Here is a 21,282-nt window from a genome sequence, read left to right as displayed (position 1 = left end):
AGCTAGGACATTATTAACTGTTTCATTTAAAGTTTAATGTACCACCGCTGACCTCAAACATTCCTTCTGAATGTCAGATCATTAAGTGAACAGAATGCTCATTCATTTTAAGTTTGAAATCTTTACCTTTAATTGGTGAAACATCCCATGGACATGTTAATTACTATCATTATCATTTTTTGGCATTCAGGTCATGATGTGAATGATTATTTTGGCATGACAGCAACATACTTACTGTGCCGCCACTCCTATTACTGGATCTTCTGACGCTGATTGTTGCATACAAATTGCTCATTAACATCACAAAAGACCCATGTGATATTCTCAGTCTTGAGAGAATTTAGCTTGAACAGTATTTCCAGAAGGCTATGCAATCAATCAATAAATATTCCCCAAGTTAGTTTGTATCAACTCATGTACTTGATATTGTATTATTGAGACTCTTGGCATTTCATGTTTAAAAAATATTTTTGTGTGAATATACAGGAGGGTAATTGTTTAACTTGGGGGGTCTCAGTCACTTCACATTTGGGATCCTTTATAGCTTTTTAAAAGAAGACACTTCGGTTTTGAGTTGCACACAAAATATAACATGGAACATGACAGCATCAGGAAGCTGAGGCTCTCTGGATTTTATCAATATCTATGGAGGTGGAACTTAGTCATGCTTTACACATAAATATATAAACATAGTAAAATTGAGGCATGGGCAGCTTATACATGTGCATTATGTACAAATGTTTGATAAAAAAATCTATGTATTGTGCAACCTAAACATTCCTATAACAAAGGCCTAGAACTAATTTGTGTGAGTTTATGAAAGGTATTTATAGAAATTTCAAATGGTTTGAATTCTCTTTTTGCATGTGAAAAGCAGAACAAACTGCAATGATCATCATTAATGTGCCTTTTGTTATTAGTCTATATATCATTCGTGCACAGAGAAGTGTGCTGCTGATGAAACAGTTGTTTGCTATGTGTTGGCATGCGTTCATCGGGTTGGTCATAGGTTCACAGGAAGCCAAATGTGAGCACTCCTAGTCCTGCGTGTCTGTACCCAGGGGTGGATACAGTAAAGTTCATTGTCTGCTTCTAGTAAAAGAAGTTTTTCTTTTTTAATGTGTTGTTTGTGACTCATCGAAAGTCACAAGCGAGCTCACAGGACTGCTTCTGTGGTTTAGGATTTAAAGCATGAAAAGGAGGGCTTGTTGGAAAGTTGCAGGGAATGTGTTCCTCTACATTATTGGGTTTTCTTGTGGTAAGCGCTTTGATGCTCTTGACTCACTGGGAGAACATCCTGGTTTGAACCGGTGGAACAACCACTCCCATCTGTCAGGAAGTTTCAACGGTAGGGTGGAGGGTTCTCCTGGGGGTGGGGGCGCATCAAAGCCCTTCAGGGGGATGCAGCGATATGAAAGATCTGGGGGTCTGACGGCGGCTTGATGAATGTGTGTCATCCAGTTAGAGTCTTTGAATTCAATGAACTGTCAGTCAATTCAAAAGTAGAGCAGGTCGTTTTTATTTTTTCACTACATTGATGAAATAAACATTTATGACATGTTTATGTGGACAGGATAGTCTGATTGATGGTGTCCACATATTGTAGCATCAATATGTATAACAAGTTGAGGCAAAATATTCATGGAAAGAAGGCTTTTGCTACCAATAACCTTATTTTTCCTCTAACTATGAAAAAACAAATCAGGAAAGAGGTAAAGCGTAGTCCAGTGTCGTCTTCAAAGAGCACCACATAATGTGTAAAACTGGCCACGTCGACTTCTTTGGCTCGACATGGTAAGCCCATACAGCCAGAAAAAGGAAGTTTATCGCCTCTTCAGTACAACCATACCAGGGCCATCAATAACTGAAAAATTAAGCCAGAAAAATATTAGTTAAAAAGATAAAAACACGCCAAAAAAAACATGAAGGTTGGTGATGAGGTACTAAATATGCCTCATTACTTTCAAACAATGTTGTTTTTGATACCTGATAGTTTATGGATTGTATCACAGGGAAAGAATCCGTAGTGCCCCCCCCCCCCTTAAACATTCCGGTATGTGAAAGTATACCCATCATGCCTGGCAGCCACCTGATACTATTCAACAACTATTTGTGGAAAAACAGTGCGTCTACCAGTGCCTTATCAGAGTCTCGGTTGCTATGAGGATATGGCTGCGGTATTTACCAGCAGACTCCATTTGCCAAATCCCCTGATAAAGACTGCAAGTACTTCAGATATGAATGAACCACATTTAACTCCAGAAAAAAATTACAGTTTTATCGCCGTTTACACTGAATTAGCAATTTACACATTTCAAATATGAGAGGTTTAGCTTCATGATCCACGATTGAAACTGTCATGTGGCATGTGTTGTTGTAAACAACTTCATCCGATCTCTCATTATAAACTGTAATACACGTGACAGGTGAAATGTGTGATATATTGTCATGCTATCAGGGCTGAACGTCACAGGATGTCACCAGTGACTCACTGGATTTCCAAGAGAAAGATGGAAAATCACATATACATCCAACTACTTGGTCACTGTATGGCCATGCATACAATCGTTAGTTGTGACTTACTACTGGCCTGTGAAGAGAACACTGCATACTAGCGGAAACGTACATACAGAACTAGTGAGTCACACAAAGCCAGCATTGTAAAAGCCTAGTTTGAACTACACATATATCAACTCTTACAAACTCATCTGACCAAACTGATCTCTCTGTACACAAACCACACACTCTATACTTGCTGTCACTCCTGTGTATTGTCTACAGATCTAAACTTTAACTTTTGTTTGCTTGCCGTTGTGAGAGATCAAATTATCAAATTTCATGACATGGTCCACATTTTTATGAGAGGACCACTATGCATTTCAACCCAAGTGGTATTTATCTTGCTTAGTTCTGATGTCACTTGTTGAAGTATGCTGCTGCTGTCAATGGGCGTGCGAAAAAATAAGGAAAAGAAAAAGTTGATGTCTGTCACTGCCTTTCCCATGATAATAAAAAATAAAACTGGACAAACAAGTAATTCTGACTTAATAACAAACTTGTTATTATAGCTTGAATCACCACAAAGTTGGATAATTAACATGCTTAAGTAATTCACAGTCCATTTAACATAATAAGAGCACAGGCTCAGAAAGCATGAAATGTACAATACCTCCAAATTATCCTGAAAAACAAACGTCATAACGAGAATGTATCTTATTATCTGTATTGAGGAAAATTTGGCTCGTCTACACAGAGTAGACAGATGGGGATTATTTCATCACTCAACACTTTTTGTCTGTGCAGGTGGGTCCAAACATTTTTGTTAGAAGTAAGGAGCATGAAGCGTTTCGTTGCTTGTAGCTACAGTGCAAGCCCCATAAACCTTGTCTTTACAAACAGGTGATTATCCTTGACGCGTTAGGATTGGTTAGGATTTTGTCTCTAGTACGCCAAGGGGAAAGCAAGTCGAACGAGCAGATTGATGAGCGAATGGTGAGAGTAGCGTGTGCTCCGTGGCAAAGAGCCTACCTTTCTTTGTGGTAAGAGGAAAGCAAAGTGCGGATCTCGATGTCTATATCTGGAACCGTGGGGCCATTTCTCAGAGAGGAGGGTGTGACTGGAAAAAAAAGGAAGAATGGGATTTATGTTTATTTCAAAAGGTCAAATACTGAAAGAGTATCCCTTTGAGATTGGAAATATTTCGGCAGTTTTTGTTTTTTCTTCCCACACAATTTTTTTTTTCTTTCAAAAAGAACATTGAGCTAGTTCAACCATGCACACATTATAGCCACCAACATATTTTTCCTCCCCCATCACCCCACCATGCCCGCTATAGAGTTCAACTTTGGATGTTTTGACATGCATGACTGGCATTTTAGTCAGCAGGTGTGAGGCATATTATTACTCTTCAAGTTGGCGATGTCTGGCTCGCAGTCTGAGGTCATTGTTGGGTACCTTCCTTTATCTCTTCAACAGCTTGCTATTTGCCCAAACTCGTTTGTCCGCTTTTTGGCCAGGCGTCGGTTCAGCCTTCCGCAGATAAAACCTTGACGGCCTATATTGTCATTGCGAGAATTTCTGGTATGGCGGAAACTAGTTTAATGAACAAGGTGTCAAGCAGTCAACAAACATCGGTGTGCAATTCAGTTGTGAAAAACATTGACGCAGTAAACAACGCCCTACATCGTCATTTTTGTTTTATGTCAAAGAGAATGTCTTCCAACAATTAGAAAGTCTAAAGCACCACGTGATAGTCAATAAAATGTATTGTAGTTCATGATATTTCCCAAGGTTGTGAAGTGTCATTTTCAGCCTTAACAATTAATTTGTAAATTATTAATTTTGATTAAACACTTTAAACCCCAACACAAGTAACTTCAAATATTTACTGGCGACCACTATCCTATGTAGCACACTAACAATTTATCATTGAACTTAAAACTTATAGCTTTTTTTGCTCAATATATTTTATAAATATATATTAAAAATATATTTAAATACTCCAATACTCCACTTATTGTTTTTGATATGATTTTCTCTTAAAATGACAAGGAAAAAGACATTGTGGGAAATCCTAACTTCTGATTCCAATCACTTTCTCCATTCTCCTCAACCGCTCTGCTGAAGGGAATTTGCCCTACTGGGAACAAAACATTAAAAACACAGGTAATCTTTATCCGAGTTCAGCACAAGTGGCCCCCTTTTTGTGTGTCACACTACCTATCTCATGGTAAAGAGATCCTTGCTTCACTGCGAGGGATTTTCGTGGGCTTGGTGTGTCAATCTTCATCAGATTATCGCAGGACTGTTTCCATTGGCCTGCAACAAACATGATTAACATTTTATAACGATAGTAAATGTCAAAAGTAGTGATGGCAATTAATCACATGGGTGTGCCGAGCCAAAGCATTCAGGCTGAAAATTCCCCTCATTGCAAATAGCGTCAGACATGTTGGACTACGTTTAATCATGTAGTCAAAAATAGAAAAAAAGTGTTTCTTCAAATTAACAGATCATTTAATTGAGGTATTTGTTGTGCTTAGTAAAAACTTAGTCAAAGATTGACCAAAGAATAAAGTGATAGTTGAATGTCAGCTTGCAATAGCTTCAAAATTAAAGAAAAAAAAAAAAACTTGATTGGTGTACCCATGTTTTTTTTGCACTTAAGTCACTCGTCAGTGATTGTAAAGAAACTGCACACCCTCTGCTGCATGCATCTTATTCAATTGATAAGAATCAGTCTTGAAGTAAAATGACTGACATTGCGATAGCACAATAGGTATTCCACGAACAAAGACATGCAGTGTGAAGGCGTGGCCTTTCAGTGCAACCACAATTCATACCATTACGAAGACAACATGATCAAACATGGCTCCTCTAATCTATTCTTTGTACGCAGTGCTAAACCAAACACAAGAAATCATTGGAAAATCATTATATGTTCATTTATCCCATGAAAGGGATTAAACAAGCCATTTCCTTTTACAGCATAAAGCAATGATTTCCAAGCATACGGAAGAGTATAATAATAGCAATGAGGTAGAATCAGATTTTATTTACGTGCACACACACAACTGAGAATTGGAAAAATGAAAGAACTGCCATCTTGTCTTATTTCTTCCCAATCAATTGTTCAGAGATGGATGACAAAAAGTTTCTTGAAACCCAAAAGAACCACAAGGCACAGATTTGTAGGTCTCTCATAGTCATAACCAACTTCTTCCAAAACCTGATCAGAACGCTTTTGTTTGCATGTACTGATCCCATGGTTAGTACTCTGGTGCTAACCATAGGATCGGCTCCATCAACCTCGTGTTCAAAACTCAACTTTATTTATAGAGCACTTTAAAAACAACACAGTTGGCCAAAGTGCTGTACACTGACAGGAGTAGATAAAAATTTAAATAAATTAACACACGGATAAAAAACAATGTAGAACAATAAAAACATTATAAAACAATACAAATAATTCAAACTTTAAAAAAACAAGTTAAAAGCCAAAGAGAAAAAGTGCGTTTTCATTGAGGTTTTAAAAACAGGAAGTGAGTCGGCCTGTTTGATGTGTAAAGGCAACTCATCCCACAATCTTTGGGCCATGAAGGCATTTAAAAACAAATAAAAGAATTTAAAAATTAATCGTAAGACGAACTGGGAGCCAGTGAACCGATGCTAAAACTGGTGTGCTTGTGTTTTTTGGCACCTGTTAAAAGCCGAGCGGCGGCATTTTTACTCAGCTGAAGACGTGAGAGTGAAGACTGGCTGAGCCCAACGTAAAGTGCATTGCAATAATCTAAACGAGTGGTGATAAAAGCATGGATTAAAATCTCAAAGTGATGCAATGGCAGAAAAGGTTTCTTTGGCTAATTGTCTCAACTGAAAAAAGCTGGACTACTTGGAGATCGAGTTTATGATTAGAGTCCAGTCTGACACCAAGTTTTTTTGCTGAGTGCGTTTGGTGTTGATTTAAAGAACCCAGAACGACATGTACCTTGATGGAATCACTCGGCCCAAAACACTCAAGCTTTTACGAGTTGGATCTTATGATTTTTATTTTGTCTCATTTCTACAAGAAGCAAACATGAAAATGTCTGCGTGAATGAAAGTTGTTATTTGGCATGTTGCCCTAAATAGCCTATTATTATGTCAGGATGGTGATGACTGTGCGCTATTATTTGCAAACAAGTTGATCAGCTCAATTTAGAAAACTATGATAATGATACATGATGGAACACACACCCAAAGATTGTGAGTCATTCGCATCATGATGCCAGTGGCTCTATAGTATCACGCTTTTTTTTTTTTTTTTTAAGGTTCTCAAAGCACTTGTTTGACGCATTGGGCATGACTAAATTTGTGACAATTTATTAGGTGTAAAAACGTCCCCAAAGAGACTATTAAAATACGATTCATTTGGTTCCTCCTCATATAATTTCAAATGCATTAATAATGTTGAGATGACATACACAATATTCAGTTTCTACTTGGCAGTGGTTTTGAGAAGTTATGTTAAAATAAGGCGTCGTTTCCCATGACAAACCTATCATCAGCTCAGGCTATGATTATAATTAAATGTGGCTTTAGATGTCACCATAATCAAAGTGACAAGCACCACACCCCTTGATCATTCAGCTTTTACCTGTAGGTCTGCTTTTTTTTTCCATTGGCAATTAATGAAACTTGTATTATTATGCCTGGCGCCACATTATTTTTTTCCTGTGGTGCCATTACTGTGACAATTTGCTATCATCTGAATCATCGTCGTATACAGATGCGTACATTTATTTAAACCGAGGTAACACAATGCGTGACAACGTTATGCACACCTGTTCCATCGGTTTCACTGCAGTAGAGAAAATGGGTCAAGAGGAAATATGATCGAGTCACCTCCTGAAGTCGAACCTTTCACCTGTATGGGGACCACGTAAGATCTGAGCGGATTTTACCATGTTATGGTTGCTCACACTAAACCTACCGGTACTTGAAATTCAGAAAAATCCACATCTACAAAGATTTTCAATCGGGATACACAATATTAGATACGTGCCGATATGTATCCAATATGCCTATATTGTTAAAACTAAATATTGACAAATACCAATGCAGATTCCTATCTAAGCCGAGTGCATCCGTGAGTCAAAACCATGCGTACATAGGATATGGAATTTCCTGGTTCCCATTCATTGTCATTTTAGAGCACTGTGATTACCAAGCATAAAGAAGAGGATAATAATAGCAATGAGGTAGAATCAGATTTGATTTAAAATGCACACACACACACAACTGAGACTTAAGGGAATGAAAGAATAAATTAATTGCCAACCTGTCTTATTTTTTCCCAATCAGTTGTTCGGACGACAAAGTGTCTTAAAACCCAAAAGAACCATGAGGCACAGACTCGCATATCTCTCATAGTCATAACCCACGTCATCAGGAACCTGTTAGGGTGCTTTTGTTTGCATGTGCAATGCCAGAAAAAATACAAATAAAAACACTGCATGACTGCCTTATAAAGAACGTCACACCCAACTGAACTTGTTTGGCCCCGGCAACATTATCAAAAACTGTTTTAATTACTAACCATTCATTTTTGATGCCACTTTACCCAACTTATGGTCGTGGGGGACTGAAGCCAAATGAAGATGACTCAAGGTGAAGGAAGGGCATCCCCTAAAAAGGTTGCTAGTCCATCGTAGGGTAAACACAGAACGACAGTCACTCGCATGCCTACAGGATCAGATATAATCCTGAGTCGACGGATGCATTGGCGAGTCAAAATCATGCGTCCAGAGGATATGTGAATTTCCTGCTTCCCATTTATTGTCTATGTGAAACAAGCAGGATAAACGATATAGAAGATGAATGGAGGTGCTCCGGAGCTGCCCTCAGCTCATTTGTAAAAAGTTGAATCCAGCCAATCTTACATATGAAGTAATAATTACAGTTGATTTGTTTTTTAAAAAGGTAATCCTCTGTTCATTGTTATAAAAGTCCTGATCGTTTAACCAGTGTTGGGAATGTTGTACAAACTTTAATCAGTGGTGAGTCACTAACCAGTTCTTCAATGAATTTAACCAAGTTATAAAGCTCTGGCAATGAAGCTGCAACGGTAAACTGATCTCAAATGTTGCTGCTTCTTCTCATCATTACTTCAAAAATTGATTTCCTTTAATAACTGACTATGTCCAGGCTTTACAGCATCTTCCTGTAATGTAACTAAGGTTGATCTAGTTATCACAGCAATGGTACAAAAACACATATGTGCACATTAACACAAGACTACGTTACACATGTAAAACCTGATAGTTACTTTGTATTTGCAGGAAATACAAATACAAAAATGTTTAATAAAAAAGTGACTAGTAACTTATCAGTAATTAATTTTGAGTACAGAAAACAGTTTAAAGTAACCATCCATTACTTTTAAAAGACTAGCAATTCTCTTTAAGCAATTCTTGTTGCAAGAAGTCCATAAAATCTTTTTTAATTCACATAACATACTTCTTAAAAAATAAACAGTATTTTCTTGGAAGCATAAGGTAAGTGATAAGGTTCTTTTGTTTTCAGGAGAATAATTTTTAAAGGTAATTAGCTACTTTTTATTGTCAATCACCACTATTTTATCAAGTAGTAACTAGTTACTGCACTAAGGTACTTTAATCCTCAAGATGGCACAATGTTGTCAGAGACCCATAAAGCAATACGGCATCACACTCCTGTTGCTTCAAACTCCTCAAAGTAATTAGTTAATGTTTTATCAGTCATAATGCATCATATTTCACTATTTACCAATCTTAGTTCCCCTCAAAATCTAACTTGAATTTTTAAATTTAATGTGGCTTATCGCACTGCGCCCCTGCTTTAACTCTTCAAGATAACTTTACATTGTAATCTAAATAATCATTTTACATCCAAAGAGTGCAGAAACCTCGAGGGGATACAGCAACGCAAGACCTCAGCAGATGTTATAGATGCTCTATGTGAGTAATTTTACCCTTTTACCACTTCAGCAGTCTCAATGTGCTTTACGCAGTTTCACACACACACACAGAGCAATCGACCATGGGGGGGGACACATCAACAAGCCGCCCACATCATCTCTCAGATGCATTCCAAACTGGCTCCGCAAAACAAGAATGACACGGAGCGCAGCTCACTGATGTGATAACCAACGAGATTGCAACGGTAAACTTGATTATCAGACCGATTAAAAACCTTTTTTTTCTTTTCTGGGTGCAGCACCAAGTGTGGATTTTGCAAAGTTCATGTTCGGGTTGAGTGTTTGTTTATTCTTTTCCAGACCACTGCTTTTTTTTTTTTTTTTAAAGAGTTTTTAAGAACGTGTCTTGAAAACACAAAATGTTGAAAATTTAAATGTTACAATGCAAAAAAAAAAAAAAAAAAAGGGATGTTAAATTGGGAGCAAGAGAAAGATGAGCAACACCAAAAGGACAACACAGATTTTTCAAGGCAACCTGGGCCTCCGTAACATCTGAGGTAGAGATGATTGCCTTAAAGCTGCACCACACTGGCGTGGTACTGTGCGCAGAAGTAGGCCCAACAAAAATACTGACTGCACCAGTAGCTTTTCAGATGTTTGGAAAACTCACCATTTAATCATTGCAGTTTTGTGATTGTATGAACTGTATGATTGTATGTACTCATTGAATACATGGCAAGGAAGTGTCTCTTGCATCATAAAGGTCACATGACAAACAATTAATCCGCATGTATAGTTTGAGCTCTTTGCAAGGACGTGCATAAAGCCAGATAAATAACCCCTCCAACTACTTTTACAGAACCTCAATTGGAGACCAGTCAAGTTTGATCATCCTGTTCTTCCACCCAACCGTATTCGAAATACAGGTCTGATTGTCACGCTGCTCAACGGTCACATTACTCAGTCATATCAGGACATGTGGTACACATCGTGACTCACACTTAGTAGTATTACCTGTAGGAGGGGTCTCGACCTAATTATGACATTGACGCGAGACAAGCAGAACATACGGCTTTGACGTATGCAGCTGCACCCATGTGCTGAGAGCAGCTCTAAGAATCAACACACCGTGATGCAGACAGTTTCTGGGCTGCCTGGCTCTTGAAGATCACAGTGGATAGAAGTAATTTTTCACAGCAAAATTGCTCTGATAGTGTTTTCGCAATAATTCAAACAATACTATACACAAATCTATACATCAGTTACTGTACAAGAGACAGTTTGGAATATACATAAATTGTTATGCGCAGAGCAGCGGTTTCAAGGCAAAAGGACTTGTCTGCCATCGTCACCATTAGGGTTGCACACGTAAAAAAGAAATGGAGAAGAACTGAATTTGAGTCTTGGGAAATTGCCCAGTGGTTTAATTTGGAATGTTCCTGCTTTTGTATGTTGATGAAAGCATGTCAGTCACTTGTTTTTGCACATCACAAATCAAAAAATTATCGCAAACGTTTGAGGTGCTGCATTTTTTTTTTTTTTCCATTGTTCCTTTATCCACTGTTCCTTTATCACTGCCTTTTAAAGCTGTTCTTCCTAAATGAGTGTATCTTACTGGAGTTTTCTGTGTGGAGTTTGTATATTCTCCCAGTGTGTATAAGGAACTCCCGTTTCCTCCCACAGTCATTAAAACATGCTTGTGATTGTCCATTCTGTAAATTTAAGTGTAATTATCCGTCTCTCTCTGTGATCCCTGTGATGGATCCTGCCTTCGGCATCACGTCAACTGGGATCGGCTCCAGTTCCCCTGCTTGAGTTATATAGATAAGAAAGTTGAAACAAGTTTCAAATAGAACAGTGTAAAGAAGAAGTTTGGTTAATGATGTCATCCAAATCCATTTGCAATTCTTAGTGTTCAAAAATAACAAGACTATCAACACAACATATAATGTTGGCACAAGAGCGAACTCTCCGTTTTCTTGGCATTGACGTCGTTGTTTTTTTTGGTGTTCACACCTTTCAGTCATCTAAACATACATCATTTTAAAAAATAAAGACAAAATTCCCCGATGTCCCCCTCTCGGGAAAGTCTAAACCTGCTCCGGCCCTGCGAAAATGCAGCCAAAGCAGCTTTGTAGGTACATACGGACAGTGTCCTACAGATAAGAGAATAATTTAACTTCATTCAGGCCTCACTCAGGTTGTAGATGTGTTGCCAGAGGGCTTGGTTCCAGCGCTGCACGTCTTCAGCCGTGTGCGCAGTCAGAGTGGAGGTTGCAGTCTCTCCCTGACACCGTGAGCTGATGCTGATGTGATGGCAATGCATGGCATCTTCGTCAGACACACGGACAACGGTATCCTAGCAAGGAAACACGAAACATCTCATTGTTTAGATGGATTTTTTTTTTTGCATGAATTCAAACCAGAATAATCTGAACAGAGATCACTTGTAATACTGAGGGCGCCAATAAGCACTGACAAAATAATGTAATATTTAAGACAATTTGGATCATAGTTGATCTGTAATAATATTTTCTCAATGTTTTTTTTTTTTAAATCATTGTGACCAAACATTCGGGGGCCATTCAATATCTTAGTGTCTATATAGTGATGTTTTGTCTTCTTTATAGAGTAAAGATGCTCCTGAGCTCATCTCCCCTGAAAGTAATCTCACATTTGCACGAGTTGACATGAATTCATAGTGTATCCATGTTTCAATACAAATTTTTTTCATTTATGCAACGGTTTTCACATTCACAGAGTTTGTTACATTGACGTTTCACTGCGGTTGAAACCTCCGATAATGTCACTTAAGTTGCAGGTGAAAGTAAACAAAGAAAACCCACACATTTCTCTTGTAGATGTAAAGACGACTGTGAAATGTACATCTCTGTCTGCACCAGTACATGCTGTTCACATTGCTTTCTTCTGGTTAAGTTCTCCATTGTGTGTTGACATTCACTTGATATTGAATTTAAATTAAATTACTGCACTTTATATAAAGTCCAATAGTTTAATTTTAGATGTCAAAATGATTAAAATAAAATCTCAGTCAGTTATTTATTTTTGATAGTCGAGTGAAACTGAACTATCAGGAAAACAAACTCAATGCATTTTTTCATCATCGGATCATATTTTTGGATTAACTGTGCCACTTGTTCAAACTGCCTTTGGAAAAACTGGTTTCAGGTGCAAAGCTTTAAGCAAAAGGAACTAACTTTTTTAAAAAAACATGACATCCAAATCTGTCATTTCCTTTTCAGATATAAAAACACAAGTCAAGTGTTTGGAAATGCATTTTTGATGAAAGATGAAGATGAAATCACATCATGAATTATAAATATCCAGTTTATCATGTTCCTTCTTGTAATCGTATGATTTTTTAAATTAGAACATCTGTTCAGACATATCAAATCTAATTTGGTGAATGTTGCAAATTAGTTTTTAAAAAGCACAAGCAAGCTATCGATGATCTGGATTACCCACTACTTGGTAATACAGCGAAAGTGAATTTAAAAACAGCAAAGACTGTAAGCATGTGTCTATTTATTGTACTTATTAGTGGCATGTTCACTGTAGTTCTAAATCACTCGAATGATCAGAGCTAATTCCTTAGAAATCCTAATAGAAATGACAAAAATCTGAAACAGATCATACTACTTTTGACATCCCTGATACAGTAAATAATATAAATTGTTGAAGTCTAAGATTTAGTGAGAATTGAGTGTAAATCATGCAATGAAAAGCCGACTCAAGATAGAAAAGTTGCCACATTTTTGATTTTCTACTGCCGTTTTAAGCTGTGTGATACAATCTCATATTGTGATCAACTGTCTGCAGAGCTATAGGTCGATAGGGATTCTACTTTCCTTCAAGATATATAGACACTCACCCTGTCCCCTCTATTTAATAGTTCACCAGGGACCCCTAGTGGCTGTAGCTTAGTACCGCATAAAGATAGACTACAACAAAAAATTGTAATGACATGCTGCAGCTATTCACCAGGCTCTACTTTTTTTTTCCACCACAGACCTTATTGATGGGGATCACAAGCAACGGCTCGTCAACAGGCTCCAGGTCTGCTGGACTCCGACAACAGATAAGAGTTTGCTTTCTGAGGACGCCGTAGACATCTTCCCAGTGATTACAGTCCTCTTCAAGCTGAGGGAAAGGAGGGAGGAAAGCAAGACGATGAGTGATGATCATCTAAGAATGAATTTTGTAAAGTGGGGGAACATGAAAAAATCTCGTCACCTTGACTTTGAGTTGGCCGCTGATCACCGGCTGAATCATGCACTCAGGCTGAGCAACCAAACGACAACACATGTTCCCGTACAGAGGCAACCAGAATGGACTTTCCTCTAGAAAACAAGATGATACGTCCAGAACGGAATGCACCACATAGAAACAGAGGCCGACCAGAGTAGAAAGAGATAAAGAAGACAAATCACCTGTCGTTGAAAGTAACAAATCGTGCGTCTTGAAAGCCTCCTGGACGTGTTTAATTGTCAATGTTGTGTGAGCCAAGAGGTTATACTTGGGCCCCCTTCAAGACAAAACATCGGACATTAATAAATGTGATCGCAGAGAGGATATACACCATTAAAGTGTTACTTGAGGTTTTTTCCCCCCCACATACAAGGCAGACAGGTAAGGAAATAAAGGTGGTGACAAGCTTCCAGGTCTCACGTCTCCTCCAGTGGAAATGTACCCGCAGAGAGTTGCAGACTCAAATGCCGCGCGGATCTTTCTTCCCGAGTAGCAGCCCAGAGAGCCCCCGAGACGGACGCCTCTCCTCTGTCCCACCGCACCGGCTGGGAAATTCTCCACCGCACGAGTGCTGTACAACTCCACACGCAGCTGAAACTCCGGGCCCACATTGTTGCTGTTGAAAAACACAGGAAGACGGTGAGGCTTTTTCCCTCTCCACCAGCGCTTATTCTCGCCCATGTGGATTTGTTTGGTGTCTCTCTGTTAAAAGCACCTAGAAATGAATGTGTTGAATGTGGTGTTATGCAAATAAAGTTGAATTTCATTGTATTGGATTAAGATCTGTTACAAAGTTACACGCAATCATTTTATACTGAGAATAAACCAGACTCACAAAATGATCGTGTCTTCGAAGCAGATGTCAGTTAAAGTCCTGTCCACCATCACTACACCAGTGTCCTGGATCTCCGTGCCACACTGAAGCAGGCAGAAAACGGCACAGCGATGAAGCTCTGGGGAGGGAGAAGGGAAAAAGGGAAAGAGGACAATAATATAAATAACATACCGTCTTTCACATTGCCTGGGCTACAAAGCGCTTTCATACAAGAATGAAAAACCAACAAAATACAATTAAAATATGCATTAAAAGTAAGTTATATGGAGATTTAATCTGTGAGGCCTTAAGATTAGGATTCAAGAAAACATTCAAAAGAAAAAAAGAATCTTTAACATATGACGCAAGCCTCTGAGGACAAATGAAGAGACAGATTGATGGCTTTGAATAGTTGAAAGATTTTACCTATAATTTCTCATGGTAAATAAGTTGACAAATACACTGAATAAATTAAACAATGCCAGACGCCTCAGTTGAAACATTTCAGAAACCTTTGTGGCTTACCGCCTTTGTTTTTGAAGTACTCCGAGTCTTTCCACATGAGGGGGATCCGCAGGTCTGCAGAATGAAAAGGATAAGGATGGAAATGGAGCAGTCATGTCAAGGTGCTTTAAAGTTTAAACTTTAAAGTGCCCGTTTCCTTCTGTGAATAGGTGAGCTTCAAGTGGAGGAAAGTCAAATATGTTGGGGAATTGCAGTTACTTTGACAAGATCATCAAATATGATAAATTCAAATAGAATTTGGCATGATATATAAGAAGTTTTCTTACAGAAAATTAACACTTATGGCTCTTTCGGCTCCCCAAACAAATAGTACCACAACCTTAATTGACTGTAAAGTATTTCTATAATTAACCAATGACTATTTCTGACATTTCTAACAAAAAGCATTAAAAAAAAAAAAAAGAAACAATTATGAAAATTAATGAAGGAAATCAATTTACCTTTGCGATGTACCACCTGCTGTCCCTTACATTTATACTTTAGTTTCCACTGTGTATATTTATTTCTACGTTTATATTCTAAACCAACCATAAAACACAATAGACGCCAATGTTATTAAGGCTATGCTAACCAGCTTCAGCTGCAATTACTGCAAGTAATGACACACCTGTGAGGCGGAGGGATATTGCTGTGACGTCACGTGACCCAGGCGCTGCTTTGGAGAGTGCACATACGAGTTCTACATGGATGATTTAAACTGGGCTTCTTCGGACATTACTAATATAATTATTCTTTTGGCAAAATATCACATCCACTGTTCCAAATGGGAAAAATAAGAAACCATAATTTCCTTGTTTTATTAATGAGTTTAAATGGTATTTTTCAGCACTGCAGAAAATGGTCAGAAAAATGTATCACCAGCTATCCAAATTCGTATTGTTTTAAGATGTGTTTTTCTTTTGTAGACATTGACTAGTTTTATGGATGCTCCTTTTTTTTCTTTCTTTTTTTAATTAAATATTATTCCTCTTAAGCTTTGGTTTCTATTTTAAAGGATGTTCCATAAAAAATGTTAATTGTTTATTTTTGAAATTGTTTTCCTCTACAGGAGTTTTTAATTGTATTGTTTGTTGTTTCATAAATAAAGTTTTTAAAAAAACCAACAACAACAACCAAACCATTTCTACTACAATTACACTTTTCTGTCGGACCTGAGGGTTGCCAGATCCGTGGAGAGTAACGTAACTTTCAGTGTTGCCAGATTAGGCTTGAAAAACTGATAAATATGTGGAGCACGTGTCACAGCAGTATGCTAGTTTAGTTTTAGATTTTAAAAAAAAGTTGCAGAAACTGAATGATTATTATTGGTTAATTTATTTTAAGGAGAATCTGCTCGACTTTATATCATTAGTGATAATCACTTTTGTCAAATGTCATTTTGAAATAGTATCAGCCTAATTAAAAACCTTTCCATCTCAATCATATGTTGATCACTGATGTTTTTTCTAGTTGTTATTGACACCATATTCAGGGGTAAAAGTTTGTTCTGCTATTTGGTTGATGAGATAATGTTTGTGCTACCATTTTACTTTTATCTTCAGTTGGAACCTTATGACATGTTTATGATTGTTATTGCATTGTTTTATCTTGTGTTTGAGCTTCGAACTGTGAGTCAGACCTGTCAGCAATTGAAGTTTCTCTATGCCACTGTGTTTACCTCCCACAATGCATTTGAGATTAAATAGTGAACCTGCCCATAGGTGGGACTGAGTGTGACGGTGATGGACACTAGCAACCCTGAATGGGATAAAGAGCCTTGAAAATGGATGGCTAAACTTGCACAAACTGCATGTAAATAATAATTGTTTTGGTGAACATCTGTCACGTTGAAGCTCACTCAAAAAAAAAATCCAACAATTTAATAAAACCTTGTCTGTTGGACGCCGAAAGTGAACAGCCAAAACTGAACATTTGGAGTATAATTATTACAATACAGCTTGCAGTTATAGCAAAACTTTACAAGCAGTGTACATATTTTTTGGTTGTTATTTTATTTTATTTTTTGTCATATTTTGAATTATATCATCGGGTTGATTCTCTGGGATGTATTTGCGTGGCTTTTTGAACAGTTTTGTCTACGAGACCATACAGTATATACATGTTGTGGGCAGCTGTGGCTCAGTCTGAAGAGCAGGTTGTCCTTCAATAACAAGTTTGTTCAATCCTAAGAAACTGAACCACAAACTGCTTCCAATGGATGGATTGAGTGCCTCGCATGGCAGCTGCCACCATAGTCTGTCAATGTTTGTATATGAATGGGTGACTGTGACGAACACTGTGAAATGCTTTGGCAGCTGATGAATCAGCGGCAAGCTGCTGTATAAGTGGAATCCATTTACTCTATATATGTCTGTGGTACAATGTGTTGCCAACACTCACCCGATATTGCCACTTTGCCCGTGCAGGGCACTGGATTTTCAGATGGCCTGCAGCGAAACACTTTTCATCAATCATCAGTTCAAGCAGAGTGGAAACAAAAATAACAGGAACACTAATGTGAACACAGTGCTGATAGCAAAACTAAAAACAACTAAAAGCAACACTGTACTTACCTTGTTAGAGCCAGATTGTTATAAAATATATTGTAATAAAATACAAAATACAATAAACGGTCTATAATGTAACAAAAGTACAGAGCCTGAAATGTAATTAATTAATTAAATGAAACAAAATGTAATAGCTGGTCAATAATGTTAAAAGATTAAACAATAATTTAAATGTGATCTTAATATGCTTTATACTTATACATCATTTTGTACTGATGATTGGAGAAGTAGATTACAGATTATGGAGAGCAGAAAACTATAAATGACTTAGACAACAGCAATCATACATAAATACCATAAACTCTATATCGATATATGTATAAACAAATAGTTCGAACTTTTAGAACTCATTCTTTCAGCATTATTTAAAAGGAAGCAGTTCAAGTCCAATCCAATGAAACCATTGACTCACAGTATGATGTAATAAAATGATTTCCCTATTAGAGGAAAAATATTATTGCCTGCCCCATAATAAAATATTAAAAACTGTTGAGGTTTTGGGCTCAGCGCCTTGTTACATTATGGACCAGTTATTACAGTTTGGGTTTTATTACATATTGGGCTCCAACATGCTTTAACTGTTAAAGAAACTCCATAATTATAAAAGAAGTCCAACATCCTTTTTTCAGTAAATATGGATAACACAACCCATATCCCTGGATGTAAGTGGTTTATAAGGGAACATAGCAGAACTGTGTGACCTATAATACCTTTGCATAACAGCCCTTTAAATCCCTTCTCTTCATAATAGCCTTTTTTTTCCCCCCAGCTCATTCAAGGACAAACACAGCCTATATGCACTTGAACCCCGTCTGACCTGTGTCCGACTCTCTGCAGGATTTGCGCTTTCCTCATTTTCTGCAGCTGACTGAGCAGGGCCAGGATGCGGGCGTTGCAGGTGAGCAGGCTCTTGGAGGCCTCCAGGGCCTGGCCTCTTTGGGAACAGGCCGCCAGGAGTTTACTGGCTCCCTCCCGCATCCGCACCTCCCGCTCGACCTGCCGCAGCACCTCATCAGCCTGTTGGCAGTTTGTGAAAGTGTGTGCTTTCAGTTCAACGTAACAGACACTTAAGATAAATTGAAATACACATACAGAGAACAGACTAAATACAAATAGTCTGGTTGGTCACTTCATCCCCGTGGCCCAGATTGCTGTTTTCTGTCAATCTGTCAAACATGCACACACACACACACACACACACACACACACACACACACACACACACACACACACACACACACACACACACACACACACACACACACACACACACACACACACACGCACACACACACGCATTCGATTCAGACGTTTTACATAAGCGTGTAGAACTGACCAGGCAACACTGTCAAATGGTCACATCCCTTTAATCCACAGACGGGAGGTGTAAGATCCATTAAAGTGATGTCATGCCAAGTGAGATTGGGCCAATACTCTTGTAATTCTGCATATGAGGTATTGTTACCTATTGTTTCCCACGGCAAGGACCTGGAATTTCTTTAGCATATACCGCAATAATTCAATCTTCACTTACAGTAGATGAGATTCCTTATAGGAATACTGAATTTATTTTCATAAAATTACAACCAGGTTGAATTTTATTCTATTAGCAATCCTCATCACAAAAACTTTATTCTTATTATTTTTAATGAAGAACTCTTTTTTCCCCCCCAGGAAAGTAAGGCTGATGACAAAAGTTGAATCTCTTGATTGCAGCTTAGTTTCTCTTTAAGTGAACGCCTTGCTACAGCTTCCATGTTGCGTATGAACATGTGTTATTGTTTTCAATAGTTGCTTTAAGAGTAATTGTACTCCTGTTACTGTTCTGGCCAGGCCTCTTTTCTGAATGAGCTTTTTGATCTCAGCAGAAAACATAGGACATTAAATGATTATATCAGACTTTCAAGACTGGCTGAACAATGAGTCCCTTGTGACGCTTGTCTGGGGATTACCCAGCGTCACCAAGCCATACTTGAGATTTAGGGATCAGAAGTTAGTTGCGTAATTAAATGATGTTATTTTACTTAAGCCTTGCTGATATTTCAAATCTTACTCAGTGACTGCATCTCAAATGATTTAATGGGCCACTCAAACGACAGACGTGAAGACATTCTTTCACACACTTTACACAAATGTGGATTACACACAGATTAAGCGACAGCTAATGTTAAAAGACATATCAGATACACGCTTTTGTTCTCTGTTAAAACACAACATTTGCAGTCATTTGCAATGCAGTCAGTACAAAACTATGTGGTTTCACTGACCTGGATGTTGTCATTCATGCTCCCTCTCTGCAGGACGGCTCCCCGCGCAGTCAGGCAGTTCTGAGTGAACAGGCTTAATCTCAACGCTCACTGAAACAAGTGTTGGGAGTGGACCTGCAGACAGAGTACTTAGTTACTCAACTGAGGGATCAAAACAGCCCCCCCCCATCCCCACCCACTCCCGACCCCACCTACAAGAGGTTGCAGCATGACAGATTAGCATCTCAGATATTTTTCGATCCAGCAGCTCTACCATATGCACCGATGGATCCTAAAATATCATGTATATTCCCACAGAAACTGACCAAAACTCAAGTGTGGAACTTGCATCATTGTGAGCGTCACAACAAGATTATTGTCTCTACCAGAGGCCTCAGTGAAACCGTCTGTCGATCCACAAGCTGTCACACTGGTTAGTCACCAACCACATATTTCTGTAGGAAACCAGACTTAAACCAGGGATTGCTCAATGTGAGGCAAGCGCAATAACCACTAATCCACTGTTCCTTGTACATGGTGGGAAATCTTGTGGGAACTGGAGACATTATTTGACTCGATTCTGATGACTTGTTGTGCCATGATTGACTGATTTATATGATTGCATTATGTAATATCTGCTCGAATGCATTGTCCCTTATTGAAGGGACAACGCACTCAAGCAGATAAAGTCATATTTTGTACATTTCGAGGCCACAAATAAAGAATCCAGATGTGTCAGAAGTAGCCAACATTTAAAGCACTTTGCTTGGACACTTTATTCACGAGGGATGTCAACAAAGATTCACTAAAAAAGGCTTGGAATATGTACTGAACTTGTACATTTTCCTTAAATGCAATAATGAAAACCGACAAATAGCTGCTCTTTCATTCAAGTCTTCTTACCGCCCTGTCACGTAGCAGGTCTTGGTTTCACATTTAGGTGAGTCAAACAACGAAAGTATCAAAAATGAGACCAGACGACCTTCATTTTACAGTAGATTGAATTAAGGTATCACTCAGGTTGCTGAACAAGTTTCTGGTGATCCTCAAAAATGCCTTAAATAATCTTTTGCGATTAACAGAAAGAAAAAAAAAACTGGTAATATTTCTCAGCTGTTTATGTGCACACTATTGGGGAGTGGTCAGATCTCTTGATGGTTGGCCTGTGGTGTAACCTGCTTTCACCCACTCGGCTGACATTGGCTCCACTATCCCACAAAGTGACATAAAACATTGGCCTTGCCTTGCAACAGATGTCTGAAAGATATTTGATTCTGGATTTTTATTTTCTTCCCGTAAACTACTCAGCAGTAGAGAGGGCTTATCCAAAAAGTATATGTTAAGTGGGAAATCTTCGATTTCCACCCAGGAAGAGTCATCCAATGTTTGACATTGCATTATAAAAAGAGGAATTAAATATCAAAATAGTAGAGCAATGCTTGTTTT

At 38.2% G+C, this 21,282-nt stretch overlaps 1 protein-coding gene across 1 annotated transcript; it reads right to left on the bottom strand.

Moving 5' to 3' along the window:
• Positions 1–1,342: 1,342 nt before the first annotated feature.
• Positions 1,343–18,598, bottom strand: LOC308140198 (rhotekin-like; the record flags this gene model as incomplete). The annotated part of the gene is made up of 12 exons (XM_080509883.1): positions 18,408–18,598; positions 17,424–17,470; positions 15,045–15,098; positions 14,541–14,658; positions 14,076–14,321; positions 13,888–13,982; positions 13,691–13,797; positions 13,469–13,597; positions 11,633–11,795; positions 4,720–4,818; positions 3,529–3,616; positions 1,343–1,391 (listed from the first exon to the last, which is right to left on the bottom strand). Exons 1-12 carry the CDS (start codon positions 18,566–18,568, stop codon positions 1,343–1,345), a joined length of 1,356 nt encoding a protein of 451 aa, XP_080366009.1. The 5' UTR covers positions 18,569–18,598.
• Positions 18,599–21,282: the final 2,684 nt, after the last annotated feature.

The sequence above is a fragment of the Blennius ocellaris genome (genome assembly GCF_963422515.1).
Source record: "Blennius ocellaris genome assembly, chromosome: 15".
NCBI classification, from domain to species: domain Eukaryota; kingdom Metazoa; phylum Chordata; class Actinopteri; order Blenniiformes; family Blenniidae; genus Blennius; species Blennius ocellaris.
This window is presented reverse-complemented; position numbering and strand designations above follow the sequence as displayed.